The sequence below is a fragment of the Mytilus trossulus genome, unplaced genomic scaffold (assembly GCF_036588685.1).
Source record: "Mytilus trossulus isolate FHL-02 unplaced genomic scaffold, PNRI_Mtr1.1.1.hap1 h1tg000360l__unscaffolded, whole genome shotgun sequence".
In the NCBI taxonomy this organism is placed as follows: Eukaryota; Metazoa; Mollusca; class Bivalvia; order Mytilida; family Mytilidae; genus Mytilus; species Mytilus trossulus.
The window spans coordinates 323,213-341,392 of NW_026963338.1; the positions used below are offsets into that span (position 1 = coordinate 323,213).

Consider the following 18,180-nt stretch of genomic DNA (forward strand, 5'->3'; position numbering starts at 1 on the left):
ACAGGAAATGCCTTAATAGTTTCAGAGGATGTAACAGTATAGTGTTCCCTCATTATTGAAGGCCATAGATGTGTTGACCCGTTATTGTTTACATTTTTGTCATTGGTTATTACGAGTAGTTCACTCAACGGCAATCATACCATATCTCATGATATGATAATTGTAGAAAAAAATACGACCGACTCATTAATACAATTTTATGATACGAAATAAAGTGTTGTTGGTTTTTAATAAGGATGCACTATGTAAAATGTTATTTTATGAACATTTCAACAGATATATCAATCGCGATACTTTTCGACATAATCTTAAACCTCCTTGAAAGAGTTGAACGTGTAACTTATATGTTAGTTGGTGTTACATGCATCCTCCAGTATTATATTCAATAGACATCCAAAATAAATAGCTTCATTAAAACTCAAACGGTTTTAGCTTATGTCAAAGAGAAAACGTGTGGTAACTTTGATGGTCTGACGTGTTGTTACTTCGATTGTCTGGTCTGTTTTACGCTTCTCTTAAGCCATGAAAATTAAGTGATAAAACAAAAGCAAAAAACTAATATCGGACAAAGCTCAAATTTGCATTTAAAAGACGGATTTTATTATAGGATCGGTATTTGACCATGGTAAATTTTTTGAACGCAAATAACAACAGAGGATTAAGAATCAGAGCACAAGATGCAAATAACGACAAAGGACTAAGAATCAGGGCACAAGATAAAAATTAGGAGATGTGGTATCAGCTATCTTCCAGAGACTACAAATATAAAATCAATTGCAATGTTAATGTCAACGAATGGCCAATCAGAAATACCCTCATCTATAAAATACACCAAACTATTTTCAAAATTATCACTTAAAAAAGCGAATAAAGTAATTACCCAACAAATCAAATTGTTTTCAAAATTATAGTGAAGAAGAATGTCATGTTTTTCTTATCATAAGTTAATCAAAAAGAAAGTTCAGACAATGGTAAAACAATTTAATATCATAATTAAATTGATAATGTCATCAAAATGTATTGTACAAAAACTTTTAAACTCACGACAAATGAAGGCATCATAAGTGAATTGATACATTGATAAAAAGGCGATAATGGTAGTTTACCGATGTTCAAATCTTGTAATTCGATCAAAGTGAAAAATATTCAAAACAAAGTCTATTGTATTAAAATGTCATCTGTAATGGCCATGTAGACTATAGAATTTCGATTACAAACTAGGCATGGCTTCGCTGCTTTTTTTGTGGAGTATAACGAAACGAGAAGAAATGATTTAGAATGTCTCAAATGATTAAATTATGACCCGCTATGTTTAATATAACACTAGAACACACCCGTGATATCGCGGGTCCCGTGACTGAATTAAAGTATAAAACAATGCGTAAGCTTTATTTTAGTATTTGTATTGTCATCTGATTAAGTCATACCGATTATAAGATACACAGTTTTCTCTGCTTTTCTGTTTGAACCCGTCGACCTGGAACTTATCAATTATTGGTAATATTAATTATTTGGAAAACAAAAGGTCCTGGAATGGAGTATCTTTTAATCATGAGCATTGTCCTATATTATTCATAATTAAAGTTGAATTCTTATATTCGCTGTTTTACGTCATGTCCGCTAACAAATTGAAACTGTACCTATACGCCTTATTTCAAGTCCAAATTTTCAGTATTCTTATTGTTATCTTAGGAAGTCTTACTGATTAAAATACTACACAATAGGGAACAATTTGACCCTGTGATTATGACCCGTGTATATAGCAAAATCCTATAAAATACACCGTTTGGTGGTGCAAATTGAAAACTGTACCTATATGCCTTATTTCAAGTCCAGATTTTTAGTAATCGAATTGGTATCTTAGAAAGTCTTACTGATTAAAATACTACAATAGATAACAATTTAGTAGTGTCAACCCTGTGATTATGACCCGTGTAAATAGCATATTAATCCTGAATACACCGTTTGTTGGTGCGCCTGTCAGATGCGGAACGTACAGATAAGGTAATAGGTAACAGGTGAATATACTATTGATATCGGTATCGGACTCGACCCGGAACTTCTTAATTATAGGCAACATTAATTACGTGGAAAACAAAAGGGCCTGGAGTGGTGTAATTTTAAATCTACACCTTTGTACTAAGTTAGTTATATATAAAGTTGAATTCTTTGATTCTTCGTTTTTACGTGATGACGGCTGACAAATTGGACCTCGTAATTTTAGTATTATAGATACATGTTATTGTGAAAAAAATGGTTCTTGATTATTTCTCTAAAATCTGGACTAATAAATATTTAGTAATCATTAAATTTTATAAATACGAGTGTAAGTATCAATGGCGGAAAGAAATATATACAGAGATATACTATGTTTTTTTCAAGTTCTTTTCATGTTTTGTCACACAAAAATCCACTAAATATTAAACTAGATAAACAAACACTTCAAACATGATTTGATACTAGTATTCATGGTGCATCTATATTTGTATCAACTATTACATTTCAAAAATTATGCTCTCATCTGTTGTGTTGTGGCATTTTACTTATTTAAATGAAATGTTTGTGTTTGTGCGTCTCTGGAGAAGGTAATGCCAGAAAAGCACTGTGGACGCAAAAAAATAAACCAGGTGTCACTTTAATAAAAAAAAATCATTGGACTTATTATTTCAATCTTTTGATATTGTGAATAAGACAAATATGAGAACAATTACAATGCCATAATTGATTCATAATCGAGCATAAATGCCGAAAACGGTGTACACCAGTTATAATTTCGAAAAGATTTTCGCTATTTAATATACAATTTGACTATCAAATCTAAATGAACATGTACATTTCGTTTGTTTGTTTACTTCTAGAAATCTTCGTGTGTGTTTGCTCTTATTTGAAAAATGTAGTACCGACACATTTTAAAACAAACACATGTCTTATAAAGAAGCATCCGACAAGTTGTGCCAATTTTCTAACTTGTTATGGATTGTTTGCTATTTCCTTTAATATAAAACGTACAAAGGGAGGTAACTCTAAACATTTTTTTCGACTACAGAGTAAAATAATAAAAGACTTTAATTATGCACACTGTGAACTGTTTTTAACTTTAGTTGTGTTTTGAAACCAATCGTTATCTGCTTAACACTTCCGTCAATTCAACTACTTTCCACCAATCTGGTTAAGTTTCCAGAATTTTAAAGTCTAATTGAAATCGATACTGTTAAACAAGCAGTATGTTTATGATGTTGTTTTGAGAAGCGGAAAGCGCAGCAATAGGAACATGTATGTCCAGAAATCTGGACGATAAACACATTTAGCAGATCATTTGTGATGAAGTACAAGCTATTACTCTTAATCATTCATTCTAGCATGTCTCATGTATCTGTTTTTGTATACAAGACATCTACTGTCCTATTCACTGATCTACTCTTTTTAATGCTCAAGTTTCATTCTGTCATGTTTCAATATAAATAGCATCTGAATATGAAAAAGTTAAAATCTTCATATCCCAGAATATCACACATCAGAATGTTCCTGTGGTTGCTGGAAGGCTTCAAATCCAATCATCGGAGGTGGATTATATGTATACTGTAATATATAGATTAAATGTTGCATTACTTTAGCACACATTGCATATATTAATACACATTATTGTATACTAGAACGTGACATTAGACATACACACATTTCATTGATTCAAAATCATGAATGTTTTGTTAAAAGCAATAGTTGCAAATATGGGTATTTTTTACTGAACTTTATTGTGGTATAATTTTGGAAATTATTCACGATTTAGGAGTACATCTTTCTCGTGCATATCTCTGCTTCCTTTACATGTTTGTTCTATTTACTGTAAGATCCAGTTTGATTTTATAACTTCTTCACAGTTTGAATGATTCATGATTTGTCGTTTGTCTTGGCCTAAAGAAACCCTGATTGTGGAAAATACTACTGGTGCAATAAGATTGTTACAATCTAAGTTTTCAATTATTTAACAACCCATCAAGGACGTATGTCCATAACTAGAATGTTTTTAGTCTGCCTTCGAGCAAACAGCTACGACTAAATATTGTTGATGTTTGTAGAAGAAAAATAATGTAAAAAATACAACCGTTTGATTCCAGAGCAAGATATTGAGTATGTGGTCCAAGGACTACAGCACATCAGGCAAGTAAGTAAACTTAAGATCAAAACACCAAGCGAAAAAAAATAAAAAGATTTTAATTGCCGAAGTAATAAAAAATAACTTTAAAAGTGCTAGATATAAAAAGGTATAGATGGATGTACTTTTTACTTACCGTTTTAACGTCTCTATCCGAATGAGAATGACCATTATTTATTGCATATTCACTAAGGCTACCATTCCCTTTATCATTTTCTAAGGCGGCTGTTGATGATGTCATAGCTTTTGCATAACTTGTCTAAAAAGTTTTGTAATATATAAAACATGATTACAGCTTCGTAATTTATACAATTTACGAACATTTCCTGTTCAACCACACATATGCGAAAGTGTTTAATTATTTTGCTCATTTAACGTAAAAATTCATCTGGAATCCAAATTGTCAAAAACCTTTACATGAGAATTGATGTTGAAGATGAAAATGGTTGTAAACTGCAACGGAAAAATCAAATATACTAGTATTCAGAACGAATAATATAAATACGAAATGAATATTTGGGCTTTTAAGTACTAGACATACACTTTTTGCCGAAACTTTATAGTGCTACAGTTGCGGCTCTCAAGAAGACATGTAAAAGAGGGGCGAAAGATATCAGAGGATAATTCAAACTCTTAAATCGAAAATTAATTGATAACGCCATGGCTAAAAAAGAAAAAGACAAATAAGAGTACTCAAGAAAAATGCATAGAAAACTACTAGTCAAGCTACACGATACGTTTTATTGACTCCGAATCGAATGGTCTTTATTTTTTTGTTTACTGCTGCGTGTTAAGCGGAGAAAGTATAAATCAATTTTAAAGTCTTAATTTTAATCCGGCTGCGGTTTGAACCCATGAGCTACCTGACACGGAAAGGTGGGATTGAAAAAGTTCGCAAATATATATACCAATTAAGTATGATAGACATTTGATAAACTATACTGTTTCATAATTGTTAAAGTAAAATCACAATAATACTGAACTCCGAGGAGAACTCCCTAATCAAATGGCAAAATCAAATGGTGATACACATATTAACACAAATGAATAACAAATCTCAAATTCCTGACTTGGTACATGCATTTTCTTTTGTAGAAAAATAACCTTGTTCACATTATTCATTTAAGGTATATTATGCGTTCCAAAAAGGTCCGTTAGAAATTAAACAAAATATGTAGAATGTGCAACGAATATTTGGTTTCAATTCATTGCATTGGTGCAGGCATTTCCTTATGTAGAAAACGAACACTGCAAACTATTGATGCAACACGCAAACGTAGAAAATAGCGATGTTTTATGACATACTTACTATGGGTATTAGTCGTACTTTTAGGATAATGAATGACAAAGCACCATATATAACTGCTACTACTAATCCACAGATAAGAATATAAAATACTCCAGCAACATTACTTAATGATAATGAATTCTTTCTTGAAGTGTCCTGAAAATGTAAAGAATAATAATGTTTACAATAGTCTAACGTTTTTTGCGAATCATAGAAATACACGTCTAAAACGAATTAATAAACAAAACTCTGTTTTCTTCAGTATAAACAATCTTCTGTTCAAAGCTCACACTATACATGATATATATAAAATATGTTTACTCATATAGTTGATGTTTACGTAGTTTGCAACGCGGATTTGTTTTCTCTCAATCGATTTATGACTCGAACAGCGGCACACTACTGTTGGCTTTATTTATGGGCTTCTTTCAAAATCAATCCTGAACAACTGAAAATGTTTATATGCATGTTCTTTGTAAAAACATTATATTTCTCTTCAATATATCATAAAAAAAAATCAATATTCCTCGAGTTTTATTGAGCATTGATTTTGGAACTTACCTTGCCACCATTAGGTGCGCACTGACTTCGATCAGTCCACCATTTATTTCTCAGTTTTATCAAAGTACTATCTTCAGTTAGTTCTAATACATGAAGATTTAGAACATCGCTAGAAAGACAATAAAAAGATTATTCACTAATTTAAACGATTAGTATGTGCTAGTTGTGCATAGTGTCATGTAAAAATGTATATCATACTATTATTGCTTACATACACTCCATTCAAAAACCAGTGGATAGCATTTTTCATTGGCAGTGATACCACATCCCCATGCCTTATCTTCATATTTATGAGTAACTCTCATAAATGGAAAGTTTTCATGATAAAGAAATGAAAAATTATCTGTTTTCTAAATGCACTTGAAAGAGTAGTTGCATGCTTGGAGCATTATATTTCCGCATAACGGTGAACTGGCTTAATTTTCTTCACTGAAGTTGGACTTGACTACGTGCATGTATTTAACATTACAGCACTTCTAGCGTTGTTCCTTTAAAATAAGTTATCTTTCAGCACGGGAGAGGTTCTAGTAACATTTCCATATTTCAGCCATAGATAAAACAATACATCAGAATTTAATTGTAATTTGTCAATAACATATAGTGCCAGGTATATTATTGACACAACAGAAATTTATTATTGAATGACTACATGTATTTCGAATGTGAAATATTAATGTAAACATTTCTACATATGGAACTGGCTGTACCAAGTCAGGAATATGACAGTTGGTATCTTTTAGTTGGTGTGCCACGAGCATCACTGAAGAGACATGTGTCGTCGAAATGCACATCTGGTGCAGTTAAATGGGTACCGTTAATGGTATTGAACTATTTATGTTGCCATATGATTATGGACTCTCCTTTTAAAATTTCCTCGAATTTCAATTTTTTAGTTATTTTACTTTTTTAAATGTTAAACCTACCGTAAGGGTGAATATTTCGGAGTGGCTACACCAAATCCTTTTGTATTGAGATTTCTATCAACTTTAAAAGTGTCACATGGCTCCACACTGTTTTCGTATTCTATTATATTACTTTCTACAAGGAAAGCGTATTTTCCTTTAGAACTGCGCACTCTTTCTATGCCCTCACTTGTCGTGTTGCACATATTGTGAGGATTCGACATCATAAAATTCCACATTGTTTGATAAATAGGGACAAGTGAACCCTGCAAATATGTTAAAAATTACATAATTGTTAACATTTTATAAGCATGCATTACATTGTAAGGACTAAATCTGAAAGTTATTGTCCCGGCACTTTATTTTAAAAATAACAACTAACCAACGTTAACAAAATCTCAAATTTATTTATAAAAACTGTAATTGTCCAAAACATATACGTACGCCATATTAAACACTTTATGTAAGTATTGGTAGTTTTTGAGAATGTGATCATAATGATGTTATATATATACATATTAATGTTCAGATGAAGTTCCTCATCGCAAATGTATCGATGAAAAATCCTTTTGAGCAAACAAAGCGTTTATACAAACATTTGCATTTGGTTTTTTTATTATTAAAGGTAATTTTATTAATTTGCATAAAGGGTTTCTGAATTATTATTAATTTACCGCAAAAAACTCTCGTGTTGTTCCTGAATTAACGCATCCGTATTTAATTTGTGTTTGTTTTGCTAGGTCGTCCACTGTTTCTATTGGTGCAACCATACGTTCAATGGTAAGGAAAGCAGCTAAATTGGCTGTATATGATGAAATTATTATCAATACAAAGAACCACCATACAGTTCCAATCACTCGTCCTGATATTGACCTGTAAACAATCAAACCAAAACATAAGAAATACTATGTCAAATAAGCAAAAGACTTTAATTTTTTTTTAAAAAACAAACTATGCTACTAGTTATTTTTATTTCCTTATCTCCCCAAAACAGGAAGAACTGTGACAATATAATCCTTTATTAAAAAATAGCCTGCCAATATGCCAAACAGTTTTTTTTAAAGTTTATTAAGGCATTGATTCATCATTTGATTCTCAAAGGTTACATATCTGAAGACAATTATGATGTATTCCCCAATGCTATTTTATAGGAATGCAGTCTGAATAAAATTACATATTGAAACGCAAATATTAATGTATCGGTGTATACTGATTGGTTATTGTTGGTTGCTAGAGTGGCAAACATTTTTGTTTACAATAAATACAATAGTTATGTGTTATAATTGAGGCCGAACGGGATGAGTTGTTTCGTTGGTAATTAACGTGCAGAGAGTGTGACAGTATCTCCGTAATAGGCATACGGTTATACGTCCCAATTATGAACATAGGTGTCTCTGTACTTGATACATCCCGCAGAGACAAAGGGACACACACTTTGGAAACTCGGATTGTATTGACTTTGGGACCTATGGTGACCACAGCTCTATTTCCCAGTCACCCAGGAGATTATCAGTATATATGTTTCAAGTATTGCAGAGGAGATGTTTTACAGGTATCGGGAAGTTCATAGACAATGTATACTTTTTATTTTTTAATTTAATCGTAAGGCCTATCACCATGTGATCTCAAGATAATCAAATTTCGATAACAGAACGGAGTACAAAATTTGAAACATTTCTCCTTTGTCACTATTATTTGACACACCCAATAAATCTCACTAAAACAAGATTTGTATATATGTAGATTGAATAATTGTGCATATACGTATTTAAGCTTGTCTAATCATGTTGTGTAACCAATATAAGCTACTCAACATTTATTAAACAGGTGAACCGTACCTTGGACAAGAGTCACTTCCTTGTAACATTAACGCTCCTGTAGAAAACCAAAAAGAATTCAACATTGAAAATTCTTCGTTTAATTGTGGGTCTTTTTCCCCTTTCACTTTTGTCCATTCGTATGGACTAAATCTGCTTACAAGAAATAATCCAATACTGACAGATCCGTATGCTAGCATAATAAAGATCCAGATCTTAAAATTGAATGGCTTCATGAATGAAAAGACTCCAGGTTTTTCTATTTCTGGTTTTTTAATCATTATTGATATTCCTACTTCCATAAACGGTTTTGTAAAGTCTACAACCCTTTCCCTGTCATATGTTATTGTAAAATCCGCTAGAGCCATATCAGCAGTCTGTAAAAATAAACAGCAGCAATGAAACACAGCCTAGAATCATATACACTGAATCGAATTATCAAGAATGTTCTCCTACAAACACGTTACTTTGTAAGGGTTTTTGTTCTATAGTTTTTTTTAAGGCATTTACTACAAACATGTCATGTTTAACGTCTGAAATTACTTCAAACTTGTTTGGCAAATTGTAAAAATATACATTTTTTATATTCATATCCAGTTCCATATACCCACATTATTTTATTAACAAATCTGTTAGATCGTGACCTTTAGTTTATGAATCTGAACTCAATGTCTGTAAGCTACTGTAGGCCTCCATTTTTTTGTATTGTTTATGTTTGTTGCTTTCTTCTATCATTACCTAATGAATCGCGTTAAATTTGAAATTTTAGAGACTGAATATTTGTTTTATTGCAACGGAATAGCTCAACTATTGATTATATTTCAAAAATGCTTTCAGTGGTTCAAACATGTCTGTCTTTATTGTTGTTTACTTTACTAAATAGCTTGCTAGTAGGTTATTTCTGAATGATATGAAATTCAATAACATCATCAATCTTACAACAATATGGTAACACTTTTAAATCAAACGGTATATAGGTGTAACACCACTAATTCAGGCCCGGCCAGAAAGCACATACCAGAAAGTAGTACATATTTAACACAAAATAGTTCCTACGCATGGACATAATTTTCAAAATATTTAAAGTATTTTATTAATTTTGGTATCAAATGAAAGCTGCACGACTGGTGATCATTGTAGAACAGTTTTTGACTGATAAATTTGAATAGTAAAAAAATGGCATGAAATTTAAAAAGGAGGGTACATTTAGCCTTTTTGTCAGATCTGAAGTACCTGTTTTGGTACATCCGAAGTTCTGGGAACTAGTTCTTTCTTATATGCCATGTAAGGTATGTTGATTTTTTCAGTACAGGACACCAGCAGGTGTTGCTTTGACATGCAATAATTGACACTTTATTTGAACTTAAGATAAAAGAGCTGTGACCACTCGAAATTGAGGAATTTAACATAGAAAGCAATGGGGCCATTAATTAGTGGTGTACTTCCTATGATATTAACATTGTTTTCCTTACACCATCGATAAGTTCTTTCACCATACCATCCCATTCTTTTGTTATAGCATTTTCACGTCCATAGTTTCCGTCGGTAACTTCTTTTATTTTGTACTGAAATCCTATTCTATCAGATAATAGTTTGGCAAAATCGGGAACAAATCCTATGAAAAAGAACAACAAATATGTTTACAATATTTGTTTCAAATATGTTGACAATATTTGTTTGAATGAACTGTTTGTAATATGAAGAAGTCGTCAAATAATTACTCGAAGAAAATCGACAATGTGTTTGTGCGTGTGTACTGACATGTACAGCAAATACATTTTGTATGTACTCTAATGGCCCAAAAAAGGGGGTTTACATGTATACAGCCTGGCTCCGGTTATACATAAGATAATACCTAACGCAATCAACAATAAAAATGCTAAATAATTTGCTCTGTTGTCTATAAAACAAATGTATGCGCCTGTAATGTCCTAGCTTTGTTAATGTTTTTAAACCTCACACGGATCTTCGATAGATACATTTAATATTAGTAAAAAATAATGGTCAATGCTGAATCATTTGCTACCTACAGGCAACAGGGTCGAATGTACAGTAAACCAGTAAAGATACATGTATTCACCCATTGCTAAAAAATAAAACAGTTTTTCTTAATTCGATCAGTTGTCTTTCGGTTTTTATTTTCATACAGGATTGATACTGTTTTAAAACTAAACATGCATATACAATGATGGGTATTTAACAAAAACAAACTTAATATGATCATAGTGTAAATTGTTGACCAGGCTACCTTCATAAATATCATTTCCTGTTAGATTGGATTCTAATATCTTTGCAGGATCTTTTCTCATCAGCATTGGTTTTGACTGAAACATAATATACAATCTTAGAATATGAATAGTATCTGCGACTTTTACGTAAAAGAAACGGTATCAGATTCAAGCAAATTCGTCACATTTACTATAAGGTTTATAATTATACCCAGAATCTACATTTACATAAACTAGGCCGTTATCTGCCTCGTTTGTATTGTTTTACATTTATTATTTTTGGGTAGTTTCTAGATTACTTTCCGTTATGGGCTATGCTGATTATTATACTGTGACTTATACATATACATTAGTTGTTATTCTCTGTGTGAATTGGTCTCTTGATGAGAGTTGACAATCATACTACATCTAAATATTTTTGTATTCACATGTAAATGCAAAATCTAATTCAAATTGTATTCGTGATAGAAACAACGCCAATTGAATGCACCAGGAAGCAGTCAATTTTTATTTGAAGAAAAAAATCAAAACAAAACAGGACGTTAGAATTAAAAACAAAGATCAAAACAAAAATGATGAATACAATCAATTAATTTCTTAAACGATTATTTTGAATATTTTAGTATTAACAGAAGTCTATTACTCTAGTAATGGACTTCTGGTATTTTTACCTTTCAAGTAATCAAAACACACACTCCGTAAAAAGGAGGCACTTAAGGTGGTACCCAACACGTTCACTAAAATTGATTTGGCTCGTTTAATTTTCATAAAGTTTTGGCAAAGTATTTACTTTGACCCTTCTACAAAAATATAAAACTTCAAAAATGCTAACCAACCGTTTTGTCAAAAAAATTACACTGGTTATATAACAATTTGACAAACACCAATTTTGATCATTGAGAAGCTTGATACGTTTAGCTGACTTTACAGAGTTATCTCCCTGTAGTGTTAGGTACTACCTTAAAACTTATAAATGTAATGACAATGACTAATAAAAGTACAAACTAGTATTGTTGTTATAACTTTCACACTACTGTCAGTGAAGTTGGTTCCGACAGGTTCTCGTCGTGTGTCTGCGTCCAAACTGGAATATCCATTGTCTGGAGTCCATGAACCTATCTGAAAAATTAGGCAACTTTTAATGCAAAGAAAATAAAAATTAATAAAATGTGTTACGTTGCAGCGCTTTTCCGGATTCTTTTTTATCAACGATTTTAAAATTCCTTAAAATTGAAAGCAAAGTATATACAACTTATTGCATACGTATGCAGATTGACACCAACACCGTCATATAAAAATTTGCTTATATAGAAATAAGATTATGTTGTACATGTATGTTTGTCAATGAGACCACCAGAGATGTAAAGATGTAAACTATTTAAGGTAACCGTTGAGCAAACCCGTACATTTAAGTCAGCTTGTGAAGACCCAAAAGGCCAAATATGAAGAACTTCAAAGATAAAATCGTTTTTACACCAACATTGTCTGAGAGATGTGAAACAGTATAAAATGGTAAATGAAAATATAGTACTAAGTCATTTATATTATAAAGCTGACGTGAAGATAAGCAACATTTAGTATGCAAATCCCCAAGGGTGACTGGGGTATAGAAATATAGTCACTTGGTCTTCTCCCGACCGGCAGTAAAACGCTTGCCGAAGTGGGGCGTCCGTTTGGCTGTGCGGGATGTATCAAGTTCGCAGTCACGTCCGGTCAAAAGGGGGACGTTAAATCCGATGCCTCGTGTAAAGAGAGCGCCACGCTCTTTGTACGTTAAGAACCCTTGCAACAACTCTTTGAGGGGTCCGTAGGTGGCCTGCTGCAAAGCAAAATTTCTGTCCCTATTCAATATACCCTCCTTTTTCTCCAAATTTCTCCTGCCATCATCCAAGATGGCCTCTATTGTATCAACCTACCTATTGTATTTATTGTGAACTTGTTCTCGTCCTGAATATGCATGCAATATTTGCCACTGGACGTTACACAACCAACAATCAATCAATTGAAGTCTGGAGCTTGCATGTCAGTTAACTGCTAGTAGTCTGTTGTTATTTATGTATTATTGTAGTTTTGTTTATTTTCTTTGGTTATATCTTCTGACATCAGACTCAGACTTCTCGTTAACTGAATTTTAATGTGCGTATTGTTATGCGTTTACTTTTCTACATTGGCTAGAGGTATAGGGGGAGGGTTGAGATCTCACAAACATGTTTAACCCCGAGGCATTTTTGCGCCTGTCCCAAGTCAGAAGCCGCTGGTCTTTGTTAGTCTTGTACTATTTTAATTTTAGTTTGTTGTGTACAATTTGGAAATTAGTATGGCGTTCATTATCACGTGCACTGAACTGGTATATATTTGTTTAGGGGCCAGCTAATACGCCTCCAGGTGTGGGAATTTCTCGTTACATTGAAGACCTGTTGGTGACCTTCTGCTGTTGTTTTTTCTTTGGTCGGGTTGTTGTCTCTTTGATACATTTCCAATTTCAATTCTCAATTTTAACATGTACAATGTTCCTCAACAGATTTAGTTGGCTTTAAAACAGTTTTGATAGTGAGGACTGATGAGTTACATGTATATGTGGAAGGTATATTTGAACCTGGTTTATGAAATTGGAAAATTGACGTGGCGTTCCCAGTTTGTCATCAACTTATGATCTGGCATTTTCCGTTGGTACCAGTTGCATAAATTGCAAGGAGGTAAATCATATTATACACTTCAAAGAGAGGTAAAACATGTCAAATCAATATTAAAACTCATAAGTCGATGAAAAAACTGACAACGTCATGGAAAAAAACCAAAAGAAAAACCAAAAGACGACATCTTACAAAACATAACTTGGCAAACTAAAGGATCGGCAACACGAATCACGAACCCCACTAATAACAAGGTTGGATCTTGTTCGCGCTGTAAAGATAAGTAGATACTACTCCCTATATGACACCCATCGTGTTGATCGTGTATCTACCAGCTCGGTGATAAGTCTAACTCAGAGCTGTTACATTAGATAATAAAATATTGACAGGATTGGGGCTATTATACATCAACATGTCCTTTGTCATCTATAAAACTGGTATTTGATCCATACAAATTTTATTATGCAATTGGTCCTCGAGTACTTCTTTTGTTAGTTTCAACTTTTGAAACGGAAGTAAACATGCATATACTAGTACATTAATGTATCTATGTGCGATACACATGGCTGATGGAGTTAAACGATATGGAATTATCACATTATTTCTCGATGTTATCACCTATCAAATATCGTGGATGATATCACAAAGTGTGCATTCAAGTCTGACTTTCATTTGGTGGATCGGTCCAACGAACACCAAAGCGTTCCATTCAAAATAAAAGGCTTTTATCCTATAATTCTACTGTTTTAACTGTTCTGCAGGTACAACGTCTTCTGATACATGTATAAGGAAATATATTTCAAAATATTCTTTATAATTAATAGGTTTATGCTCCACTTAATTTTATATTGTGTTTAATATTTTATAATTAATCAAAATTTAATGTATACCTTCGTTGGAGTTTGATGGTGGAGTCCAACACTAAATACATGTATAATATAATTCTTTCGGGATCCATCCTCTGTAAAATTCACACGGCCTGTCAATCCTTGGAAATCTACCTGGTCAATGAAGATAAATTTTGTTACGTTTTGAACCACTTGAAGTAAAGCTAGCATTATATATACTAGCTGACCTCCCTCCCGTTATGTGTTGAAGTTCATTTGTTTATCACTTGGTATTGTTGGCAGTTAATAAAAAAACCTTTCCTTTTGGTTTTATATAGACTCGTCAGTGAAGACTGTTTCTATTTTTGTTAGATTTTGTGAACATAATTATTTTTACACATGTATATTTCATTTGTCAGGATAAACAACGTTTTGGGTTATGTATTTATCAGTCCACGTAATTACTCTACACTAAAATCGAACCCTAATACTAAAAAAACGTATAAATAAAGGTGGACCAAAACATTGATTTTTAAAAACAAAACAAGGGAATACAAATTGTCTCCCTTTGAACGATGTACTGATATCTTACCTTTTTGATTGTATCTAAAATAGCCTGCCCATGCATCCATGGTGGGGGTTCCGGTTCAGAATGATGGATTTTTGTACAAGGTATTCCCGGTCTTGTATAATTATTATAAACAGACGCCCTTCGGAAACTTCCTTGAAAGATGGGTTTGTCCTTAGATAACATTTCACTGAAGGTTTCTGTTATCACTTGTAACGAATCAACTGCAAGTGCTGAATCTGACTATGAATTAAAGGTTCAATATTAGATAGTTACATATAAACATGCATGTACCTTCTTGTACGAGAACTAGCGAATACAATTGTACATTTTTGATGTTTACATTCTTTCAGTGATTGTTGCGATTGTGCTTGCATGTTATTTGTTAGTTTTGTTTGATTTTTGTCATAATAAGGTGAGAATTTCCTTTGTTGGTTTAATATATTTTGTTAAATCGGGGCTTTTTGTAGCTCACTATACGATTATGTGTTCGCATCATTGTAAATATAACGGAATTTAATGGGACTGTCGTACACAGTGAGAGGTTAAGCACCATAAAACCAGATTTAAACCACTATTTTCTACATTTGAAAATGCCTGTACCAAGTCGGGATTATGACAGTTATTGTCCATTTGTTTTTGATGTGGTTTGTCATTTGATTTTCCTGTAAGTTCAGTATTTTTGTGATTTTACTTGTTGATCATTGTGTAAGATCGTCCACGTCATTTGGACTCTGTCAGAATGAGGTTGAGAATTGAAATGGGGAATGTGTCAAAGAGAAAACAACCCGACCAAACAGCCTAAAGCCACCAATGGGTCATCAACAATGGGTCATCAATGCAGCGAGAAACTTCCGCACCCGGAGGCGTCCTTCTGCTGGCCCCTGAACAAATATGTAGTCTAGTTGAGTGATAATGGACGCCGTAAAGAAGAATTAAGGTTAGTTGTTTCAATGGGAAGTATACCACAGCTCTTTGTTACAATATCAATATAGAAGTACTAGTATGAATACATGTATATCATATTGTATTATTTTCACAAATTTTGTTTCTATTGGTTTTTCTCATTTGTAAATGTCTATATCTGGTAACAAGTTTTTTGTTTAATGATATTTTTATATATTTTTGCAATACATATTCTAGTTCTTCGGGAAACTTAATCAACTGCCATTTAAAGATTTTATACATGGCTTTTTAATTTTTCTTCTTCAAATATATAACTTTCTAAAAACATTCTATGGTATTTTAAATGGATGTTATATAATAGATACAATTCAAATCAAGGCCTTGGTTGGAAAATAGTTTCTAAAGCTAACGTTTGAATGCATTTTTTTTATATTATTTTGAAGAAGAGCTCGCATGATGAAATACTCTTTTAGCTCGAACAAGTATATGATAATATAAGTTTTTGCAGAACATACGCGTCCTCATTTTGAGTACATTTGAAACTGCATGTCAAATCAAAAACATGCTTGAAGCAATGAAACAAGTAGGCAAAACATCAATCAGACTTTTTCACTTTTTCAGAAATAAATATTACCATCAATTGGCCACCAGCACCACGGTATTCATTCGTACTTGCATTTTCCCATTTTCGGACGAATCGCTTGTACTGCTTGTTATTTGGGTCAATTATATCAAATCCAGTCAGATTAACGCCCCCATGAATAAAGCGTCTAAAATCTAAGCGAGAAAAATCCTAAAAATAAATATATAATAAAAGAACATATTAATGTATAATTATTCAACACACGAACACGACTCTTGACTACTAAATATGTTAAACAAATTAGACGTAAAATTACAGAAAAGTAGAAGCGCTATTATTCGTTACGATATTTTAAACAGATAAAAACTTACAAGAGTTGTCAGCAAATAAAAGTATTCATGTTTGTTCATTCCAACTTCTGCAATCTACGAAAAGAATGAAATAAAATGAGTTGCGTTTAATAGAATTCGATATTGTGCAAATGCACATATTCATGTATATGTATGATACTTTGAGTGATTTTGGAAACTGCAAATAATACAAAGTGAAAGGATGTGTGTGAAGTTAGCAGCCGGTTCGTTATTCGATATTCGATATTCAATATCCAACCGGCTGCTAGCAGTCGGTTGGATATTCAAAATTAAGTTGAAAATAAAAAAAGAATAACACTTATTAACATTAAAAGCATGATTTTTATAGTTAAAAGAACTGATAAGATACGTAGGAGATAGTTTCATGACCTCTTCAAGCTGTCGCAAATTCTCGTTGTTCTCGAATATAAAACCTTTTCTAATTTGCATATTTGTCTAAATGTAATACAGATTGTTGTCAATAAAAAAAAAATCAAAGAGGTACAGTACTTTTATACAGGATTTTTCTTAAAAACAAAAACAAATACCGATTACTCTAGAAAACAATTAGGATTATAAATAGAAATATTTATGGAAAGCCCATAAAAGAAATATATACTGAAAAGCTACCTGAGACCGCTTAAATGAGGGTGAGACGCCCCTAGTCTTTCAATGTCCACAACTTTTAAGTAAATCATAGACTCTGTATATATAAAAGTTGTATCAGAAGGATTGCCAAGAATTATGTCATATTCGATATCTATGGAGGGCTTGTATTGTCACTTTTCAGCTAATAATTATCAAAATTTTAGGACAAAGGGCACAGGGCAATGGTGAGAGCCCCCTAATTGCTCAATATTTCTTATATTACGCAGACATTTAGTCAATAGGTAGATACACACGTGACTCAAAGTAATTTGGATAGACTTCCTGTCTTTAATGTTTACGGAGCGCCCAAAGTGCCAGTTGGATATTCAAAATAGATAGTGAAAAGCTACCTGAGACCGCTTAAATGAGGGTGAGACGCCCCTATTCTTTCAATGTCCACAACTTTTAAGTAAATCATAGACTCTGTATATATAAAAGTTGTATCAGAAGGATTGCCCAGAATAATGTCATATTCGATATCTATGGAGGGCTTGTATTGTCACTTTTCAGCTAAAAATTATCAAAATTTTTGGACAAAAGGCACAGGGCGGTGGTGAGAGCCCCCTAATTGCTCAATCTTTCTAATATTATGCAGACATTTAGTCAATAGGTAGATACACACGTGACTAAAAGGAATTTGGGTAGACTTCCTGTCTTTAATGTTTACGGAGCACCAAAAGTGCCAGTTGGATATTCAAAATAGATAGTGAAAAGCT

At 32.6% G+C, this 18,180-nt stretch overlaps 1 protein-coding gene across 1 annotated transcript; it reads right to left on the reverse strand.

Annotated features, from left to right (window-relative positions):
- Window positions 1-1,906: 1,906 nt before the first annotated feature.
- Window positions 1,907-16,885, reverse strand: LOC134701885 (glutamate receptor 4-like). The gene is made up of 14 exons (XM_063562994.1): window positions 16,838-16,885; window positions 16,518-16,676; window positions 15,002-15,220; window positions 14,473-14,583; window positions 11,955-12,068; window positions 10,970-11,045; window positions 10,194-10,336; window positions 8,743-9,098; window positions 7,579-7,777; window positions 6,926-7,170; window positions 6,003-6,111; window positions 5,463-5,597; window positions 4,290-4,412; window positions 1,907-3,579 (listed from the first exon to the last, which is right to left on the reverse strand). Exons 1-14 carry the CDS (start codon window positions 16,874-16,876, stop codon window positions 3,508-3,510), a joined length of 2,100 nt encoding a protein of 699 aa, XP_063419064.1. The 5' UTR covers window positions 16,877-16,885; the 3' UTR covers window positions 1,907-3,507.
- Window positions 16,886-18,180: the final 1,295 nt, after the last annotated feature.

Bases quoted from the DNA above. Each gene is read 5' to 3' on its own strand.
- LOC134701885 (XM_063562994.1), bottom strand. From the start codon at position 16,876: ATGAACAAACATGAATACTTTTATTTGCTGACAACTCTT. The intron at 11,046-11,954 runs GTTTGTACTTTT...ATTATGTTTCAG, and splicing joins AAGTTATAACAACAATACTA to TCAAAACCAATGCTGATGAG. The intron at 4,413-5,462 runs GTAAGTATGTCA...AAAACTTTTTAG, and splicing joins AAGTACGACTAATACCCATA to ACAAGTTATGCAAAAGCTAT.